Source organism: Euphorbia lathyris, chromosome 5, assembly GCF_963576675.1.
Source record: "Euphorbia lathyris chromosome 5, ddEupLath1.1, whole genome shotgun sequence".
Lineage (NCBI taxonomy): Eukaryota > Viridiplantae > Streptophyta > Magnoliopsida > Malpighiales > Euphorbiaceae > Euphorbia > Euphorbia lathyris.
The window spans coordinates 25,854,858-25,875,321 of record NC_088914.1 but is presented as its reverse complement, the minus strand read 5'-3'; the positions used below and the strand labels follow the sequence as shown (position 1 = coordinate 25,875,321).

Sequence of the window (20,464 nt, the reverse complement as noted above, 5' to 3'; positions counted from 1 at the left end):
TATTACTATTTAAGTGTAATTTTATAACTAAAAACCAAAAATTATCTAGAAAACCCACAAATATAAGGGTTTGAACTTGTTGTGATTGAGATTTTGGGCCAGCCCAAAAGGACTGATTTTGTCCTTATTCTCTCTATTATTATTAATACTATTTTGAGACCAAACGGTCCACAAAGTGTAGATGAATAGGCTTTAGGCTAATTTAATTCCAAAAAATGTTTACAGGCTGTGTCCACTATCTCATTTTCTAAACAAATCCTAACGGTCATTTCCTTTTTCTCTTCTCTAAATTAATAAATAAATAATAAAACCCTCTCTTCCTTCCTTTTCTTCAAATTTCTCTTTGACCGTTTTGTCCCTACCGTTTTTTCCCTCTTCATTCAACGCTCCCTTCTTCTTTCTCTAACAATGAACACCCTTTGATTTTGACCATCCCTCCTCCCTCTCTCTCTCCTCCAAACAAAAACCGACTCTTTTCAGACACTAAGCCCGATACCGGAGAGGAAGGGGGATTCATATTCATATTCATTCTGTTTCTTTAATGGGTTGCTTTCTTGCTTGCTTTGGTTCCTCCAATAATCGCAAACGAAATAAACAGAGGTATAAGGTTCAAGTTCAGCCTCGTGACAATGTAAGCCTTCTTTTTTTTTCTTTCTGTTTTGTTTTATCTTCGTCGATTTTCGGATTTTCTCCTTTGTTTGGTTTCCGGGAAATGACCTGAAATTCTCTCGCGGTTGCTCTGTTTCTTGCGCTCTTTTTGGAATTCGTTCTTAATTGTTACTGAGCTTTCAATTTCTTTCAACAAATAATCAACGTTCTCTGAATTAGGGTTTTTGTTTTTGTTTTTGATTTATTCCGCAGAGGAATGCGGGTTTCAAACAAGCGCAACCTAATGTTTCTGTTGCACAGAGCAAGCCTGTTTCACCGCAACCTAATGTTTCTGTCGTACAGAGCAAGCCGGTTTCACCGCTACCTAATGTTTCTGTGGTACAGAGCAAGCCGGTTTCAACGCAACCTATCATTGATCCAGTTTCAGAAATCCGGTTAGTGACCTAAAGTTCCAAGCTATTGAGCTTCTTTGCAATGTGTTGTTTTTTCCGCGATGGAAGATGATCTGTTTATTTTATTTTTTGGTGATATTTACTTTTGGGGGTTTGATTGCAGGGTGAAGCCTGAGAAACAATTGAGCTTGAGCCCTCATAAGAAAGTAACATTTGATTCGAATGTCACAACCTATGAACATATAAAAGTTGAAGAATCTACAGACTTATCTGTGGAGAAAGAAGATGGCAGCAAAAGGAAGGAAAAGGAAGAGAATTTGGCAAAACAAAGCCAATCACAGTCCTGTTCTGAAGATAGTTCGATCACTTCTAGTTCAGGGTCTTATCCTTCCAATCATAGATATCAAAATTGTAGAGACAGTGATGATGAATTAGATTGCGGAGAAAGTGATGTCCACGATGATGAAGAAGACGAAGAAGATGAGGATGGGGTTCTGTATTATGATGATGTTCATGAAATTGATGAAATTTTGGGGCCATGTTGCCCAATACCTGTTCCAGCTAGCAGTTTTCCTGAGAGAGAAGTGAAGGCGAATCCCAATGCTAGAGACAGGAGTACTTATGTGCATTCTGTGCTGAACCCAGTTGAAAATCTCACTCAATGGAAGGCTGTAAAAGCAAAAGGAACACCACCCCTGAAGCAGCAGAAAGAGAATCTCACCATGAAACAAGAACCGGAGATTTCTTTGAGCTCTGAGCCTAGTTTTAGGTTCAATTTCAAGGAACAATCTGATCAGCAATCTAAGAAATCAGACCAAGAAATAGCAGTGGATGCTAGCTTGTCTAACTGGTTAGGTTCCTCAGAAAGCACACCAGTTAAGAGGCCTGGCTCAACTGGTTTAAGCACCACAACCCCTGAGAAAAGCAGAATTTCAATAGGATCAAATTCCCCGAAAATCTTTGAAGACAGACCAATTCTAGGCGCCTTAACTGTCGAGGAGATTAAGCAGTTTTCGGCTACTTCTTCACCGAAGAGATCCCCTAGTCGTAGCCTTGATGATATGCCTATAATTGGGACAGTTGGAACTTATTGGAATCACAATGTCTCTAGCAAGGATTCTGGTTCAGCTTCTCCTTTGAAAGGAAGAGCAAGCACAACCAGCAAGGATTCTGGTTCAGCTTCTTCTTTCAAAGGAATACCAAACACAACCAGCAAGTATAGAGAGGTATATGTCAAGTGAATGAAATATTTGTGGGAATTTTGTTAGTATTAGATGATGTTAGTTCTTAATTGAGTTTGATGGACCTGCAGGATAAGATAGTGAATTGGCATTCTACTCCATTTGAGACCAGGTTGGAGAGAGCTTTGAAAGAACCTGGTGCTTGCTAATGTTCACCACTGAAACATCTTTTTAGCCTGTTTGTGTTTCTGTTCTTTCTGTATCTTCTAAAAGTTTTGATTTTACAGTTTGTGCATTCATGGTTACTGTGATATACATTGTTGTATGTAATTCTTTGATTGGTTGGTTGACTGTTAATACAAAATGTAATTCGATTTAGTTTGTCGTATCCTCGGATGTCATTCTTGAAGTTCATCTATGAATATCATAATACCTGCCCCTAATTGTTACAAACATCAGCAAGGAAGATTCAATTGCAGACATGAAAACGAAAATAAATAAAACAAAACTGTTAGCAAATAATGCATTGCTCTATTGGAGAAATTATACAAATACTCTTGGATAATACACATTGTGATATTGTTAGTGTCTTTGTTTTTGACTTGTAAGAAATCTCTTAATTGGTGCAAATTAAATACCGATATTGCTTATCAGATTTTAATATTGGAGCTGCAGGGTGCTTTCATTAGGGTAGGATAGCGGCGTGGCGTAGATTTTAATGTTGACCCTCCAGTCTATCCAGGTTCCATCATCCAAAGAGAGAGGATTGCCTCTTATCTCTTTCAGCATTCGTATATCTCGTTCGGTTCTGCCCGTGCCTTGCGTATTTTGTTCCAACATGTTTTGATTTTTGTTTCTCTTTTACTTGTTTGGATCATACCTTATTTGAATTTGTAATACACCATTTTACAATATTATTTATTCTATCCCGTTAAAAAATGTTATCACTTTTTTTAAAAGATTTTGCTACTTTGTTTTATATTATTGAATAGCTCTTAGAACTTTATTTTAATAAAATTGAATCCTTTGAAAATATATATTTTTTTATTTAATTGCGAGGTAAAGGCTATGCTTATTTTGTTTTTAACAAAGTAAGCGTTACTTTGTGTGTTTTCACCATTAGATTAATTTTCTAATCCATCATCCAATGGTGAAAATACACCAAGTAATGGTACTTTGTCAAAAACAAAGTAACCATATAAGGCACCTTAATTGCGATATTTATCAGTTGAATGTCCGTGTACGAGTTATAGAATGTCATTTAAACTACTTCAAGTTTTCTTTTAATTATATACAATAGAATAGAATATAGGATATATAGATATATGATTTAATTTATTTTCTTTAAAGAAAATCTATATATAATATAAAACAATAACGATGGAGCTGATACGTCACTTCCTCATTTTTTACTGATAAAAAATACAATATAATATATTATATTTTAGGGTTAGGTTATGGTTACTTTATTTTTAACAAAGTAAGCCTTACTTGGTGTGTTTTCACCATTAGATGAATTTTACACCCCATCATCCAATGATGAAAAATACAAAGAGTTACTTTATCAAACAAAGCAACCATAGAAGACACCTATATTTTAATTTTAATTATATTATTATATTTATCTTTAAAAAGATTATTTAAAGTAAATGTGAAAATAAAATAATAATATTTAATTTATATAGCACCTCTATATCATTAATTATAATTATTAGATTATATTTTTGTTAATATTTATATGTTAAGATGAATCCGTGCATCGCACGGGCCAAAAACTAGTGGTAACATATTACTAAAGCAGTGGTGTTCACATGGACCCTAATGACCACGGTGAATTTGGTCATTCACCGTTAAATGTAGGCTGATTAAAATCCTAAGGTGGAGATTCAAAGCATCCTAAGACTTAGATTTAATCAGCATACATCTAACGGTGAATGATCAAATTCACGTGGCCATCAGGGTCTATGTTAAAAATGCTGATCTGATAACCAAAGATAGTGATTATATATTATTGGTAATGTGACATAAGTCAATTTTGAAGAAGGAATAAACAGATCCAGCCGAGGGCCCGGGGGCCCGAGCCCTCTAGCCATCGGCAGGGCCGACCCTGTGCTATGAAATGAGGGGCATCCGTCTAGGGTCCATAATAGTAAGGGGCCTAAAAAATATTTTTATATTATACATATAAAAACGAGATGAATATGAAACATAAAAATCAATTGGTTTAGTTGGTAAAAACAAGTGACTTGTGATTCTAATTTAGCTTGTGGTTTGAGGTTCAAACCTCAAGTTTGGACTGCTTACATCGTTAGGCGATTTGGCTTTTTGACATGGACAAATAAAAATAAGAATTCCTTGACTAGGAGAGATAAAAATTAAAAACTAAAAGGAAATTATAAAAATTAATTTCCAGTATATTTTTGCAAACTCGATTTTCTCCTCTCCCATTTTGTGATTTTTAACATTAGAATCGTCAAATTAATATTCTCATCTCCTAAACTCGACAGAAAAGTTAAATAAGGATCTAATCCATAACAAAATCAATGATCCAGGGCTCAATGTGAAAAAATAATCGATCGGGGGCTTGATCTTTAAAACAATGTAAAGTTTAGGGGCTTAGTTATGCTTTCTGTCTATATTTATTTACTTCTTTCAATTTTACATGACATAGATACTTGTTATTTTAGTACATAAATAATTCTAGTTAGTATACTCGCTACTATTGCACTACTAATTTAGCTTTTATATAGAAAATATTGCAATTTTAAATAACGTTTACGAGTAGGTGCAATTTCAAGCCTAGTTGATTAAAAATGAGTTTTTTTTTCATTAACATAAAATGTGCAACTTCAAACCATATTAAGTGACCAGAACGATTGAGGTTGGAGCGAGGATAAAACAAGAAATTACACATAAAAAAGCTCATTTTCGTCGATTTAACTTGAATCTGTACCAATTGATAAACGTTAGATTTAAAATTGCACTATTTTATGCATGAATGCTAATTGCTCTTTCCTAATAACCATCTAACTAAATTTGTACCTTATCCATTGTAATAATAAAAAAATCATCTGGCCTACAACTTAAAAAAAAAGTAGAATGTATATATGGGGGTCCAAATTATCATCTCGCTACGGGCCTCTAAAAGGCCAGGAACGGCCCTGGCCACTGGCTCCAACTTTGAGTACGGGTTGTTTTGCCCCTTACAGCCCTCCCTAATATTAGTGCATATAAGCTCTGTGTAGTATTAATACAATGTTTAAAGGTAGATGAGATGGTTAAAGATGCAATGTTCCTACTTAAGAGGTCATAAGTGCTACTCTCACCAATCTCATTTTATTTTTAGAATATTTTTGTTTATTTTAACTTTATTTTTCAATAATTATAAAAATGTGTTACCATTATTAATTAATATAAATGAAATTTTTATTTTCATAGTACTTCTAAACTCATCTTTATTATGTTTTCCATTAAAAACTATTTTTTATTTATTTTTGAGATTCATATAACTTAATTTTTAAATAAAATTTTAATTTATGAAAAATATAAAATTTTAAAAATAAAAATAAAAAATATAAAAATGTTATATAATTTTTTAGAAACTAGCATTGAACTAATATAAAATTAAATATGTTTACTCTTTTTATGTTGGACACTTTTAATGTTTTAGGAGACATACCAAAATGAATGTTTTAACGCGTCGGATGCTAAAAAAATTTTGCCCAACCCTAACGGACCGGACTTTGAAAATTAACCTCAATCACATGGCTAAATTTAGCCTTCCAAGTCTAAATTCCTGGCGCCACTAAACAAATAGTTGTGAAAAATTATAAAAGTCTCCTAATATATATCTTTGGGAAAATCACACAGAAATTCATCTTTTTAAAACTATTTACAACTAGGTAAATAATTTATTAGTCCCTTAATTTTTACCTAACACACTGTTTAGTCCTCCTATTTTGAAAAACACATATCTTTGGGAAAATCACACAGAAATTCATCTTTTTAAAACTATTTACAACTAGGGTAAATAATTTATTAGTCCCCTAGTTTTTATCTAACACACTGTTTAGTCCTCCTATTTTAAGAAACACATTTTAAGGTCCTTATCTTTTGCCAATATTGACCTTGTGGTCCTTTTATCTATTTTTTTAGATTTTTAACCGAATATATCTTAGTCACGGTACAATACAAGTTGACCATGTTACTCTGTTATTTTATATATATCTGTTTATGCTAAAATATAACGATTATAAGTCTAAAAAAACTAGACAAAAGGACCAAAAGGTTAATATTGGCAAAAGTTAGGGATCTTATAATGTGTTTTTTAAAATAGGGGGACTAAACAGTGTGTTAGGTAAAAACTAGGGGACTAATAATCCTTACAACTATGTCAAACTAATAAAATCACCATTTTTAATCTATTTTAAGAACTAGAGTTTATAAATTAGGGGTTTAAAAAATTTCTAGAGTTTATGATTAATGGATTGGAATTTAGAATTTTTAAATTGGGAGTGTAAAATCATAATATACAGAAAATAATGGCATGTTAAAAATTAAATTTGGTGATATGAATTAGTTGTAATTTTATATTTAATTATGATATTCATGTATTTGAATATCTTTCATCCTAAATTCTAATTTTTTTTTGTTATTTAGTTTAATAGGATTGTGTTTCAGATTTCTATTTCGATTTGACATCGTGGATACCCACGGGTACCCTTATCCGTTAAGAATATCAATAAATAAATAAAAAAATTTACAAATTGAACAAAGTATAAATTTAATAAATCATCTATCTAAAAATTAAACAAATTGAACCTTAATTAATAAGAATAAAGTACCTTAGTGGTATAGTTCAATGGTTGAAAAACAAAAGGTTAGATTTAAATCTTACGTCTTACATCTAAAAAACAATGATATTTATTAATATATAAAAAAGTTATGACGGATAACGGGTACCGGGTACCCTAAGAGGTATTTCTATACCCGTCCCATTACCCTAACGGATAATGGTTTTGATCTCATACCCGCCACATACCTTTTTATACAGGGTCCAGATATTTCCATTAGGACCTAGTAGTGCCGGATACCTATGGGTAGAGGTGGGCAAAAAACTCGGACAAACTAATAACCGAACCGAAAAGCGGTTAACCAAAATGATGGTTTTATTTTAGGGTTGAAAAAACATACTGGTTTCAGTTTCAGTTCGGTTTCGATTTGAGATGTTCAAAAACCACAATATATATATATATATATATATATATATATATATATATATATATATATATATATATATATATATATTTAAAACAAAACAAATATATGTATACACTATACTATTACTTATACTATACTAATACAAACATATAATAAAAAAATATATTGTATATAAATTCTTATACTTATTCTTTTCAAAAACATAAACCTAAGCTAAAATTTTGTTTTGTTTTGTTTTTTTTTTTTGAGTTCAATATTTGCCTTTTTAACCCAAAAACTGCATTTCATAAATGAATGGAATTTACATCCTATAAAATAGCGTTTGATAGCTAATCTGACACAACAGAAGACAAAAAAATCGTTAGTACTGGAATAGGCCTGTCTAGCTATTAAGTGTGCAGTCTTATTCGCTAATCGACTAACATAAGATACTGAAAAAGTAGGATTAGACCCAAGGATAATTCGACAATCATTAATAAGCGTTCCAAACTCCGAGATATCATTTTTGTTGGAAAGAATTACATCAACAATAAGCTTGGCATCTGATTCAAATTCAATATGTGTATAGCGCATAGAAGCAACCCAGATCATACTCGTACGTAAAGCTAATGCCTTGACCACCTTAGGTTCTTTAATACTGGCAATGCAGCTGCTACTACAGAACAAGAATGTACCTGTATCATCTCTGATCGCTGCACCCATTCCACAGCTCCCTGCTTTCTTAAAAATTTGTTGTTCTTCCTGTATCTAAAGAACGATTTTTTTTTTCGAATCAAAATTATAAAAAAAAGAAGAAAAAACGATTTTATTATTCTTTTGTCTAATATTTGTTTCTTTACTGTCTAAGAAAACGAAAAGGGTACATTACATCCATGGCCACTGAACTTTACCCATTTTAATATTATAGCTACTGAACTTCAGTTCTTAACGGTATGGTTACTGAACTTTACACTTTTTAACATCAGTGACCACTAAATTTTAACTAACTCCTCAAAATGATCGTTAACGACCTCAAAATGAAAATATTGAAGAATTAAAGTTGTTCAGAACGACATTTATCATGAAACCACATTTTTTAATAAAAAACTATATTTTTTGGAACTTTCTTTCTTTAAAAATTTACTTTCTCTCCCCTAACCAAACAACACATAAATGACTTCAAAACGAAAATTTTCAAGTATTAAAGTTCCTTAGAATATCATTAAATCTTTGAATTTTTTATTTTGAAACCGTCAATGGTCGTTTTGAGGTGTTGAGTAGCCACCGGTGTTAAAAAGTGTAAAGTTCGGTTGTCTGTTAAGAATTGAAGTTCAGTAGCCACAATGTTAAAATAGTAAAGTTCAGTGGCCATGGGTGTAATTTACCCAAAACAAAAACCTAAACTAAGAGACTTCCCAAAGCAGCCAGCCGCCGCCACCACCACCACCACTACCTGCCTAGCGATCGATCTCCATCCTCCATCCGTTCATCCCTTCCGAGCGCTCTCGTTCCTCCACCGTCTCGTACAGCGTGGTTCCGTCTCGTCGTTCCTTCTTGCACAGTGTCGTTCCGTCTCGTCGTTCTATTCCGTCTCGCACATGCGATGTAAGTAAATTTCTGGGTTAAATTTCTATTATTCATGTTTGTGATGAATTAATTTCTGGGTTAAATTTCTGTTCATGGTGGTTATTTGGGATTTTTCTGCCGCAGTGCTTGGTTGGTCTATTTAGGGTAGTAGTATTGTTAGTCTCTTCCATCTGTTTGTTAGTCTCTTCCATCTTTGTAAGGTCAGATGATTATACAATCTGTTTGTTAGTCTCTTCCATCTTTGAATATCAATATACAATCTGTTTGTTAGTCTCTTATGTCTGACATCATTCCTCTGCCATATTTTATGTATTATGAGTTATAAATCCTAATTTTAGGAGGTAGTTAGACAAAGGTACTGGCATCCTCCAAGGCATACTTTAACGTCTATATTAGCCTTGACTATTTTAATTCAACTTGAAATTTACGTTGCATATGCTTAATTCTGTTTTGATACCTCACTTTCTTTTTATTCCTGCCTACCATTCCAGAGCTGAAGCAATCAACAAATCGGCGAACGGCAGAGGGTGAATCATCTCAAAACCGGCATCGCTAAGCTATATCAGATTCTATTTTCTTTAGGTAGTTTCTATTAGAGTTCAAGCAAGAAAATAGGCTTTAATGGCTCCTAAACAATGCCAAGTCTGTAAAGATGCACAGTCCAAGTACAAGTGCCCTTCGTGTCTCATTCCTTAGTAAGCAAACTTCCATTTATCTTATCTCTCTCGTTTCTTCTCTTTATTCTTTTTGTTTAACATTTCCTTTTTCATCTGCTTACTCGTAGTTGTTCGTTGGGTTGCTTCAAGAAGCACAAAGGTTTTTCCTTTTTATCCAACTCCATTTATTTGAGTTGCTATGTTTCTCCATTTATTAGGTTTCTTTAGTTGCAGCTCTAATTCATGATGTGCTTACGATGCTATTTACTTATTTTAATCCTCTATGGGGCCCTAAATGGTGATTGTAGTTTCTTTATTTCTCAGAGGATATTCTGACCATAAACAATGGTATTGAGTAATGAGATTTCAAGAAGAATTTGAAATTCCATTTAAATAAATGATAGATAATTGGTGTTTTTTGTGTGTGTCATTGAACTTGTGTAGAAGTTCATCGTAGTTGCCATCAGGCTAGTAGTTTAGTGGTTGAGTGACTGTCTAAAGTGCAGGCTGTGGAGGATTCAAATCCTATTCCCTCCTAAACAGTTTCTGCTGCACCAAATTACAAATCTCAATGTGTGTGTGTTCTCATATGAATACTAAAAGAGGATCTAATACATCCCTGTTGAAGTTGCTTAAATCGACATGATTAATTCCTATGTCCTATGTGACAAAGCAAGTGGAGATTTGGACGAGTTGAAGCCGTATCAATTTAAGCAATTTCAGGAGACCAATTGAGCAAGTTTAGGGGACCAATAGGTCACTTTATGCAAATTTATGGGGTCAATAAGTCACTTTATGCCAATTTAAGGAGTTAATTGGTCGTTTTCAAAGTTCGGGGAAGATTGCTTTTTATGGCCAATTTGGAGGGGCTGTGTATGTATCAGGCTTAAAAGAGTAACCATTCATAGCAATGGTTGTTGACTAATTGGGACATTTAATAAAATGATAAATCATAGATGTTCTATATTTGTGTGTTTCTTTGATTAGACTAATTACAATCTACTTTAGAATCTAGGGAAGTTCGCTGGAATTCATTGAATCATAGAGTAAGCATCTGCAATTTCATTATTAGTTTGAGCTGTAAGATAGAAAGAGGTATCTAGATTCACTATTGTCATATGCTTGTTATTATTTCGGGATATTGGTACCAAGAATGAACTGATTTCTGTGTAAATGAATCTTGCAGAGACCCCTTGCGCTAAGCCAGTTCCTATTACCGAGGAAAAACCAAGTAGGAATCCTGTACTCAATACATATTAATCAAATTCTGTTTAACAAATTAATTGTTTTATAACATTTTCCTGGGATGATTTATGTTGTTCTAATTTGTTTCATTCTTAGTCTACTATGATCCATCGATACAGAGCTATATGTGTTCTCTTTAAGATTACTCTCTATCTATCTACAGCGTATCTGCTATATTATCTATGTCTAGGGCAGGAAATACTCGTTTTTGCAATAGTTGTCATACTGCAGATAATTTTAGGAACTAAGAACCTTTTGGCTGCTTAATCATGATCAAAATGATTTTGTTTCATACCCAGAATACACTCTAATTGCATAGTATTCTACCATTTGGGTTGTAATTGCAGCTATATCTGTTTCAAATCTGTCAGTTGCCAACCCCGAGCTTCCTATAGAAAGGCCATTAACAGTTGATGCTACAACTCAGATTCTGCAGAAGCCAGAACTAGAGTCTATAGGTATGATCCTATGAGTTACTTGAACATAATACTTCATTGGTTCCTTTTCTGGCAATGTCTTCTTTCATATGTGTTTACCGAAGTAAACAGAAACTACATTATTCTCACATCTAGCTTTAGGAAAGACGCCTTCGCATGTTTCTATTTTGTTGCGCTATAAGCACTAAATTTCAATATCAGCTTCATGATTTTGCAAGTTTTGTTTTAATACCTATTGCAGTTTTAATTGAACTTCTAAAAGATGAGATGAAATTTTCATTTTATGACAAATTTCTGCTAAGTTAACTTGTTGCAGCAAATGATCAAAATTTCTCCCAAACTTCTAGTGCCCTGTCCATAGAGAAACTATGTTGACCTGTTTTGTATCCTTCCCCAGTCAATTATTGTACCATTCACAATTTGAAGGTTTAATCTGAACTCAAATGTTACTAATTGAAGATGCTAATATTTGTTAAAAGCTATACCTTGAAAGCAAGAACCAAAATGCTAGCTATCTGTCTTGATATCTTGAAGCAATTAATAGTCAAATATCCCTTTTATGCAGCTTGTTCTAATGAAATCCGCAATGCTTTGAGCGACGAAAGTATCAGAAATCTCATAAGCAGCATTGATTCCGCTGCAGATCCACAAAATGTAAGTATTCAAGTTTCCACTTAATTGAGAGATATGGTTCTGAGACCTGTTGTTAATTCTGGTTAGGAACTTGACAAAGCTATGGGAGTAGAGGCATTCCGACTTTTCACAGACAAGGTATTTAGCCTTTCCTTAGGGCCAATGATGCCATTCTAAATGTTACCATGAACCTAAAATGTCTACTGTTTTCTTGCAGATCTTATCAATCCATATGTAAATAACTCTGAGCAGCTACAGACAGCAGAAGATTTTGCAACAGGCGCCACTTACTCCGGCAATTAAACATAGCCCTTTGGAATCTTGGTCCGTAAGTTATTTTTCGGAGACAAAGTTGAGTACTGTAGAGCAGAAGAAATGATGTAGAAATTAGCTTCTCTGTTTGTTTGTAAGTATGTAATACAGGCCACAAACATAGAAGTTGCTCTTTCCTTCCTCTTTTAGACGAATTTTTATTTATTGTCTTTTCCGGAGTGTCTTTATGTGGCTAAGTTGTGGTAGAACACAACTTGCTCCACTTGAAAGAAAATACAATCAGTGGAAAGTTGGTTCCAATGCTAATTCTTTCATTCATTTGGTTACCCTGTATTTCTTGACAATATCCTAGTTTGGATATGTCCGTGTTTGATTAATAAAATTGCAGTTTCTCTTCAAAAAAAAAATATTCATCTTTTACATGAGGATAAATTCTAGAAAATTAGAAAAAATAATTTTAACAATTTTTACATGAAGATAAATTCTAGAAAATTAGAAAAATTAATTTTAACAATTTTTACATGAAGATAAATACTAAAAAATTAGAGAAAATAGTTATAAAATATAGTAAGGTGCCCCTTAAAACTCCCTTAAGTTTTCATTTATATAGATATATTAATTTGGGGTGTCCATTCGTTCAATTTAAATTGCATATTGAACTGAACCGATTGAATTCGGTTTTTCGGTTCGATTTTCTTTACATTTTGGTTCGGCATTGGTTTTATTTTTTGGTGCATTTTGATATTCGGTTTAGTACAATAAAATTGTAAAAAAAAAACGAACTGCATCGAATTACACATATATATACATATATATGAATTTTACAAGTTTATTTTTTTTTTTATTATTGTTGTTGAGATAATAAACTAATATAAATATATTTTGAAAGTATTTCAGATTTTTTATTATTGAAGTAAATTTAATCATGAAATATAGTGATTTTTATATATTATTTTTAGACTTAATACATCAACAACTCCTTGAACTTGTCTAAAAAGATTCATTGCCCCCTGAACTTACACGGTGTGTCAATGGCTACCTAAACTTGCTGAAAAAAATCTATTAGCCACCTAGATTTTTTAAAGTGACCTATTGGCCCCTTGAACTTGTTTACAGTGATTCATTTACCTCCTAAATTTGTTTAAAGTGGTATACCTTTTAACTTGTCTAAATCTGTAAAAAAAAAATTCAAAACTTAAAAAATAAATGTCTAATTTGTGATTCTAAGTCCTTAAAACAAAATTAAATTTCCGTTTTGCATATTTTTATAGCGTTTTTTTTTTATATAGATTTAAGGACTTAATCATGAAATTTGAAACAAATTTAGGAGGCTAATGAGACACCATGTAACTTTAGGAGGCCAATAAATTTTTTTGGACAAGTTTAAGGGATAAATGATGTATTAAGCCTTGTTTTTTTTATTTTTAGTTAATTTCGGTTTGTTTGATTTAAAACCAAACCAAAACAAACCGAATATTCTAGTTTTGGTTATATTTCAGTTTTATATATGTTATTCAGTTCTGTGTTGGTGTGAATTATTTTGAAAAATTTGGTATTCGATTGTTTCGGTTCGTTTGAACTGATGCACACCCTGTAAGCTAACTTATAATCACGCTTTATGCGATCTTATAATTTAGTATTTTGTGGTTTTTAAAACTTGGTACAAAATGAGTGACAATATGTATTTGTTAAAAAAACAATAAAAATTCAATGATAAATAATTATCACATATTAAATATGTGAAACCCATATGTATTATAGTAAACGGATAAGGTACCAAAATAGGTCTAAGGTTTTTGGGAAGTACCAATTTAGGCTTAACGTTCGAAATAACACCAATATAGGTTTAACGTTTTACAACATAATATCAATTTAGGCTTAACGTTTACAATATAACATCAATTTAGGCCTCACGTACAAAATAGCACCAATATAGGCTTAACGTTTACAAAATAATACGAATTTAAGCTTAAGGTTTACAAAATATATCCAATTTAAGCTAAACGTCACAATTAAATTAACCATATTATATTCGTTTCCTATTAACTTTATATGTTATCTTTTTATTTAGTTCTATTTTTTTATTTATTATAATACAATTAATTAGTTTTCTTGCCCATTAAAACCTTATCTTTGTTTTTGGGTCAATTAATGAATATCATAATTAACTACAAAATTACAACTAAATCAGAATTATTTTGACAAGAATAACATATAAAGATTTTAATGGGCAAGAATACTAATTAATTGTATTATAATAAATAAGAATATAGAACTAAATAAAAAGATAACATGTAAAGTTAATAGGAAAAAAATATAATATGATTAGTTTAATTATGACGTTTAGCTTAAATTGTATATATTTTGTAAAACGTTAAGCTTAAATTCGTATTATTTTGTAAACGTTAAGCATATATTGATGATATTTTGTACGTGAGGCCTAAATTGATGCTATATTGTAAACGTTAAGCCTAAATTGATATTATGTTGTAAACGTTAAGCCTATATTTATGCTATTTTGAACGTTGAGCCTAAATTGATAGTTTCCCAAAAACCTTAGGCCTATTTTGGTACCTTATCCCTATAGTAAATGATAATATTATATTAATTTGATGTGTGGGATAATAAATGATATAAGGAAAAATATTGTTACTCTATCTAAGATTCTGTTTTTCTTTTTGTAGTTGGATATTTTTGTGTAACTAAACTTCACATGTTAGAATAAAATACTTTGACCAGATCTATTCCCATCTAATAAATATATATGCAAAGAAAAAAACTTGATGTGTGAATATATACGTTTATTTATGGTCTAAACCATACGCAACCTCCTGAACTTGTCAATTTTGGTCATTTTGCCCCCTGAACTTACGGGACGACCTATTTGTCCCCTCAACTATTTAAAAGTGGTATTAGCAACCCATTATTTTCATTATAACGGAAACAAAATGAAATTCCAACATTAGTATAAGTGTTAATGGAAGTATTGGAACCAACCTGTATATATGTAATCTCATTTGCCGCTTGTTTTAGTAGTGCATAACCATATATACAATTTTTACAAGAGAACGTGTATTAACCTCATTTGCAGCTTATTTTAGTAGTGAATAACCCTTTTTATTATGACTTTCGTGATTACAATGAGAAATGTCATAATTGTTTCCGTTATAATGAAAACATGGGGTTGCTAATACCACTTTTAAATAGTTAAATGGACAAATAGGTCGTCCCTTAAGTTCAGGGGGCAAAATGACTAAAAGTGACATGTTCAGGGGCTGCGTATGGTATAGACCTTTATTTATTTTAAGTTGAATGATCTTTGTTTTCTTTTCGAGGTGTTTATTTAGAAGGGATATAGAAAGTGGGATAATGATAAAAAAAACGAGATAAGTTATCTCATGTTTGTTTGAGAGATAAAAAGGCGAGACAAGGAATAACACCAGGGTGGTATAAGACATGTGGATAACTTATTTAGATGGAAAAATTGAATTTGTCTCTCAAATTTTATTATTTTATCTATTGTTGTGTTTTGAAAATTTAGTAGAGTGTTCCAAATATTTTTGAGTCAATTTTAATCTTTGAAAACTTAAGTTTGTCCATATATTGTTTAAAAAAAAAGTTTGTCCGTATAATATTTCTCTATTTGCAAATTTTTAAACCGCATGTTTCTGTTTGCAAATTGGACAAACCACAAACATTATTTGTGTACTTTTTCCTCAAATTTAATCTATTATCTTAAATATATTTATGATTCCATTTCTTGTGTTTTGAAAATTTGATACAACATTCCAAAATATTTCTCAAGTTAGAATAATAAATTAAATTTAATTAATTTTATTCCACATTTATATTAGAATAATACATGAGTCTATTTAAATTTAGATAGGAATAATACAGTAAAATGAATAATAATTAACTTCCTTCCTATTACAAGCAAGTATAAGATGAATGAATTGAATTGAAGAAATAAAGTTTCTTTTACGATACAAACAACATAGTCGGACTGGATCAAAGTTGAATACTCGTTCATTATCCAACGACCATTATACGTAGCCGTTTCTCCAAGTGCAGTTTCAAAAAGCAGAAATCGATTGAATCCGATAAGCGTGCCATCTCTGTCGTAAACTTGTTTAACACTTTGGAGTCTCCAAGTTCCTGAGCCAGCAGTAGTACGTCTGTTCTTCTTCAACTCCGCCCTCACTAAATGATTCGCTCCATAAACAGCGCGGTTGAAAAGACCCCACGGCTCCTTATCTCCATAAACATCACAAACACGAGGCAGAACCACGTTTTCCCCTTTAATCTTGTTCATAAGGTAAACTTTTATTATTTTCTTCATCGCTTCGAATCAAACCAAACCCTCTTGGTGCTACGTTTTCCATTTTGTAAACCCTGGGCTAGCTTTTCTCAAGTTAAGGTAGGTATGTTAGTATTATCGATGCTTTGCTTTATTTATAGCCTTTGATTTGGCGCCGTACGTAACTTTCACCCTCCAGGGTTCGGATTCTTGACTCCTAATCTCACTAGGACTTCTATCATGCGATGATGAATTTACTTGTTATGATACTATTCTAGATTATCTGTAATTTTTAGGGTAATTAATTTATTAGTTACTATATTTTGACAAAACACACGATAAAGTCCCTAACCTTTTTCTCAGTGAACTGTTAGTCCTTCTGTCTGTTTGTTAGATTTTTTACCGTTTATGGCTTCGGAAATAACTAAATTATCTTTTACTATTTACCTTCAAACTTCAAAAGAGGAAATCCAATTTAGAAGAAGAAGCTATTTGTATGGATAACAAGAAAAAGAACACCCAATGCTTACGAATTTGAACGATTAAGAAGAAAATCAAGAAGAAGAACGCTCAAAGTTGATTTCAGATGCATTAAAGTTTAAAGGAAAGAAAAATAAAGGAAAAGAAGAACGCAAATCCAAATTTACTAACAGAATCTTCATGATAGTCTAACGGCAGAGACTAAACAGTTCACCGAAAAAAACGTTAGGGACTAAACAGTTTACCGAGAAAAACTTTACCATGTGTTTTTGAAAATACAGGGACTAAACAGTGTGTTTTATCAAAATATAGGGACTAATAAATTAATTATCCATTTATATAGCACCAAAAACGAAAACGGATATTTCAATTTATCCACTAATTTAGGTCCTTGAACTAATAAAAAATCAACAATTGAGTCCCTATTCTAAACAAAAATATCAAATATCAATTGAGGCCTCATTGAAAATCATTCGGTTAAACAGTTTCTGACCCTCTTCCCCAGACTCATGTTCAACCAACACAAAGATTATTACCGTCTATATCAAATAGTCATAGTTTCTGATTTTAAGGACTCAATCGGTGATTTTTGCTTAGTTCAGAGATGATTGATGATTTTGATAGTTAAGGATTCTAATTGACTTTGAAGCTTTAGTTTGGGGACCCAAATGGATGTAATGCCTTCAAAAAATTATTCACATGTCAAGTACTAATTTAAATAATGTCAAACTAAAAAAGTTTATTGTTTTTCATATATTTTAAGAACTATGTTTTATGAATTAGATGTCTAAAATATATTTTTTAGTGTTTATAATTTATGAATTGAAGTCTAAAATTTATAAAGCAAAAGCTAACGGACACCCCCGGGGTGCTTGATAAGAAATATATTGATACTATATATTGATGCTATTTTGTACGTGGAGCCTAAATTGATATTTTATCAAAAACCATAGACCTATTTTGGTACTTTATCTCAAGTTAAAACTAAATTGAATATCAAATAAAAACTCGGCTTGATAAAAACTTATGAAATTGAATAAAAATGAGTCTAATTTTAACTAAAAATATACAAATTACATACAAACACAAAATTTATATACAATTTAAAGCCAATAAAATTAAATACAAATACAATTTTCCATATAAATACAAATTTCTATTCAAATTCAAATTTCCATTCAACCACGTCTAGCGGAGAATGAAAATGATGATGATGATGAAGTTAACGAAGGTGATTAAAAACAATTAAAATATAATTGGAACATTTAATAAATTATATATAAATAATTATAATTAAATAATAATAAATTACATATATATATATATTTAATGCATATTATATAAAAAACAATAACATATATTTCTTACCAAACGCCCGGGGTATCAGTTAGTTTTTGCCTTATAAATTTTTTTTGATTGACTTTAAAACTTTAGTTTAGGAAGCGAAATGGATATTATGTTTTTCTTTTAATCTGAATTTCTTGCATAATTTTCCAAATTTATAATTATTCAATTTAATCATAATACGGACTTCTCAATCGCTTATATGAATGAGTGGATAAATTGAAATATAATCCTACAAATTACAGAAAATCTAGAATAGTATCTCCATATTATATCAAGTAAATTAACCGCCTTATAGAAGTCCTAGTGACATTAGGAGTCAAGAATCCTGGCGGGTAAAAGTTACGGCGCCAAATCCAAGGCTATAAATAAAGCAAAGCATCGATAATATTAAGCTACCTACCTTAACCTTAATTGATCTATCTAGCAACTTGAGAAAAGCTAGCCCAGGGTTTACTTACAAAATGGAAAACGTAGCAGCAGCAGCAGGAGGAGGGTTTGGTTTGATTCGGAACGATGAAGAAATAATAAAAGTTTATCTTATGAACAAGATTAAAGGGGAAAACGTGGTTCCACCTCGTGTTCGTGATGTTTATGGAGATAAGGAGCCGTGGCGTCTTTTTAACCGCGCTGTTTATGGAGCGAATCATTTAGTGAGGGCGGAGTTGAAGAAGAACAGACTGACTACTGCTGGCTCAGGAACTTGGAGACCCCAAAGTGTTAAACAAGTTTTTGACAGAGATGGCACGCTTATCGGATTCAATCGATTTCTGGTTTTTGAAACTGCAGATGGAGAAATGGCTACGTCCAATGGTCGTTGGATAATGAACGAGTATTCCACTTTGATCCAGTCTGATTACGTTGTTTGTATTGTAAAGAAACGCTAGTTTTTAGTTTTTTTAGTCGACAAACATATTCCTTTATTTCTTCATCTTATACTTGCTTGTAATAGAAAGCAACAAGTCCTTTTGCAAAAATTAACAGGAGTTCAATTTTATGTTCTAATAAAGATGCAAATTCATGATTTTTAACTTTACTTTTTTCTTAAATTTTATATTCGTAATTTTAGTCTGTTGAGTTTTTTTTTTTTTTTTGAATCATTCAAAATGTATCCTTGAACATTGGTCCTCACACTCATGGGTTACTTCTAAAATGGCGAGTTATAAGGGTGTTTATGAGTTTGCTCTTAAATCTAATTTAGAACAAGCAAACAGATGCAAAAAATAATAACAGATGGCCAGCATAATGACAGGGGTCTGAAGGAAAGAGCCGATTCTGCCGAAGTCTGAAATTTTTTCTCGTTAATTCATACTGTTGGAACTCGAACGTAGAAAACTGGAACAGACCGAACAAAATTAAATGGGCAGAGTCGCGGACTATGTCGCTTTCTTTAAGACGTTCGCGGAACTGCCGGGAATTAACAAACAGTATGAACTCCGGTCGTCTCCAGGATAAAACAGCCCTCTTAAATACGATTTTGTATTGCACCGTACAAAAATCGTTTCTGTATACACTCTGTAACTTGCTCAGTTTTTGGAATCGGAAAAAGAAAGAATGAATTCAATTGTGTTTTTTTCCGTATGTCAGTCTCATCTATTTATACGGGGAAAAAAGAGTTGTTGAGCTCTGATTTCATGGAGAAGATGAAGGAGGAAAAACAGGAAGGTGGAGGAGACTGAGTTTTACAGAAGACACGTTCAGGAAAATAGACGTTATGAATAACGTTCACAAAGACTAAATCAGAATGTAAATAATTAAATAAAAAATTGATTTCAAAAATTAATAAAAATATTATTAATTTTTTCAATAAAAAAATATACATTTCACACCACACCCGGCCCAGTTCGGTCGGACGGACGGCGCGCGCGCGTGTGGTGGTCAACCAAGGAGATAGGTCCTCACCCTTTCACAAAAGTGGGTACCCCTTGGGGCACACCCCAAGCATGTGAGGACCTTCTTTATAAACATCTCCACCAAGTGCTTTGAAAGTAATGTGGGATGTTTTTCACTTGAAAAAACTTAAAGACACATGGGTGGGCTTATTTCATAAATTATAATTGGGCCAAGCCCAACAATCCCCCACTAGAATTTTTGAAATCGTTTTACTGAGCAGTTACATAAGGTCAGACAT

General features: G+C 32.1%; 2 protein-coding genes across 4 annotated transcripts; both read left to right on the top strand.

Annotated features, from left to right (window-relative positions):
- The first annotated feature begins 304 nt into the window (after positions 1 to 304).
- LOC136231362 (uncharacterized) lies at positions 305 to 3,004 on the top strand. Of its 2 annotated transcripts, XM_066020721.1 has the most exons (5): positions 305 to 631; positions 862 to 1,043; positions 1,165 to 2,227; positions 2,314 to 2,420; positions 2,858 to 3,004. In XM_066020721.1, exons 1-4 carry the CDS (start codon positions 542 to 544, stop codon positions 2,389 to 2,391), a joined length of 1,413 nt encoding a protein of 470 aa, XP_065876793.1. In that variant the 5' UTR covers positions 305 to 541; the 3' UTR covers positions 2,392 to 2,420; positions 2,858 to 3,004. The 2 variants fall into 2 exon arrangements, with proteins under 2 accessions (XP_065876793.1, XP_065876791.1); XM_066020719.1 differs by lacking the exon at positions 2,858 to 3,004 and having other exon boundaries at positions 2,314 to 2,570.
- A 5,763-nt stretch (positions 3,005 to 8,767) lies between these two features.
- LOC136228533 (uncharacterized) lies at positions 8,768 to 12,530 on the top strand. 2 transcript variants are annotated; one of them, XM_066016951.1, is made up of 8 exons: positions 8,768 to 8,986; positions 9,460 to 9,663; positions 9,753 to 9,784; positions 10,811 to 10,855; positions 11,241 to 11,327; positions 11,872 to 11,960; positions 12,027 to 12,077; positions 12,157 to 12,530. In XM_066016951.1, exons 2-8 carry the CDS (start codon positions 9,590 to 9,592, stop codon positions 12,175 to 12,177), a joined length of 399 nt encoding a protein of 132 aa, XP_065873023.1. In that variant the 5' UTR covers positions 8,768 to 8,986; positions 9,460 to 9,589; the 3' UTR covers positions 12,178 to 12,530. The 2 variants fall into 2 exon arrangements, with proteins under 2 accessions (XP_065873023.1, XP_065873022.1); XM_066016950.1 differs by having other exon boundaries at positions 8,770 to 8,986; positions 11,217 to 11,327.
- Positions 12,531 to 20,464: the final 7,934 nt, after the last annotated feature.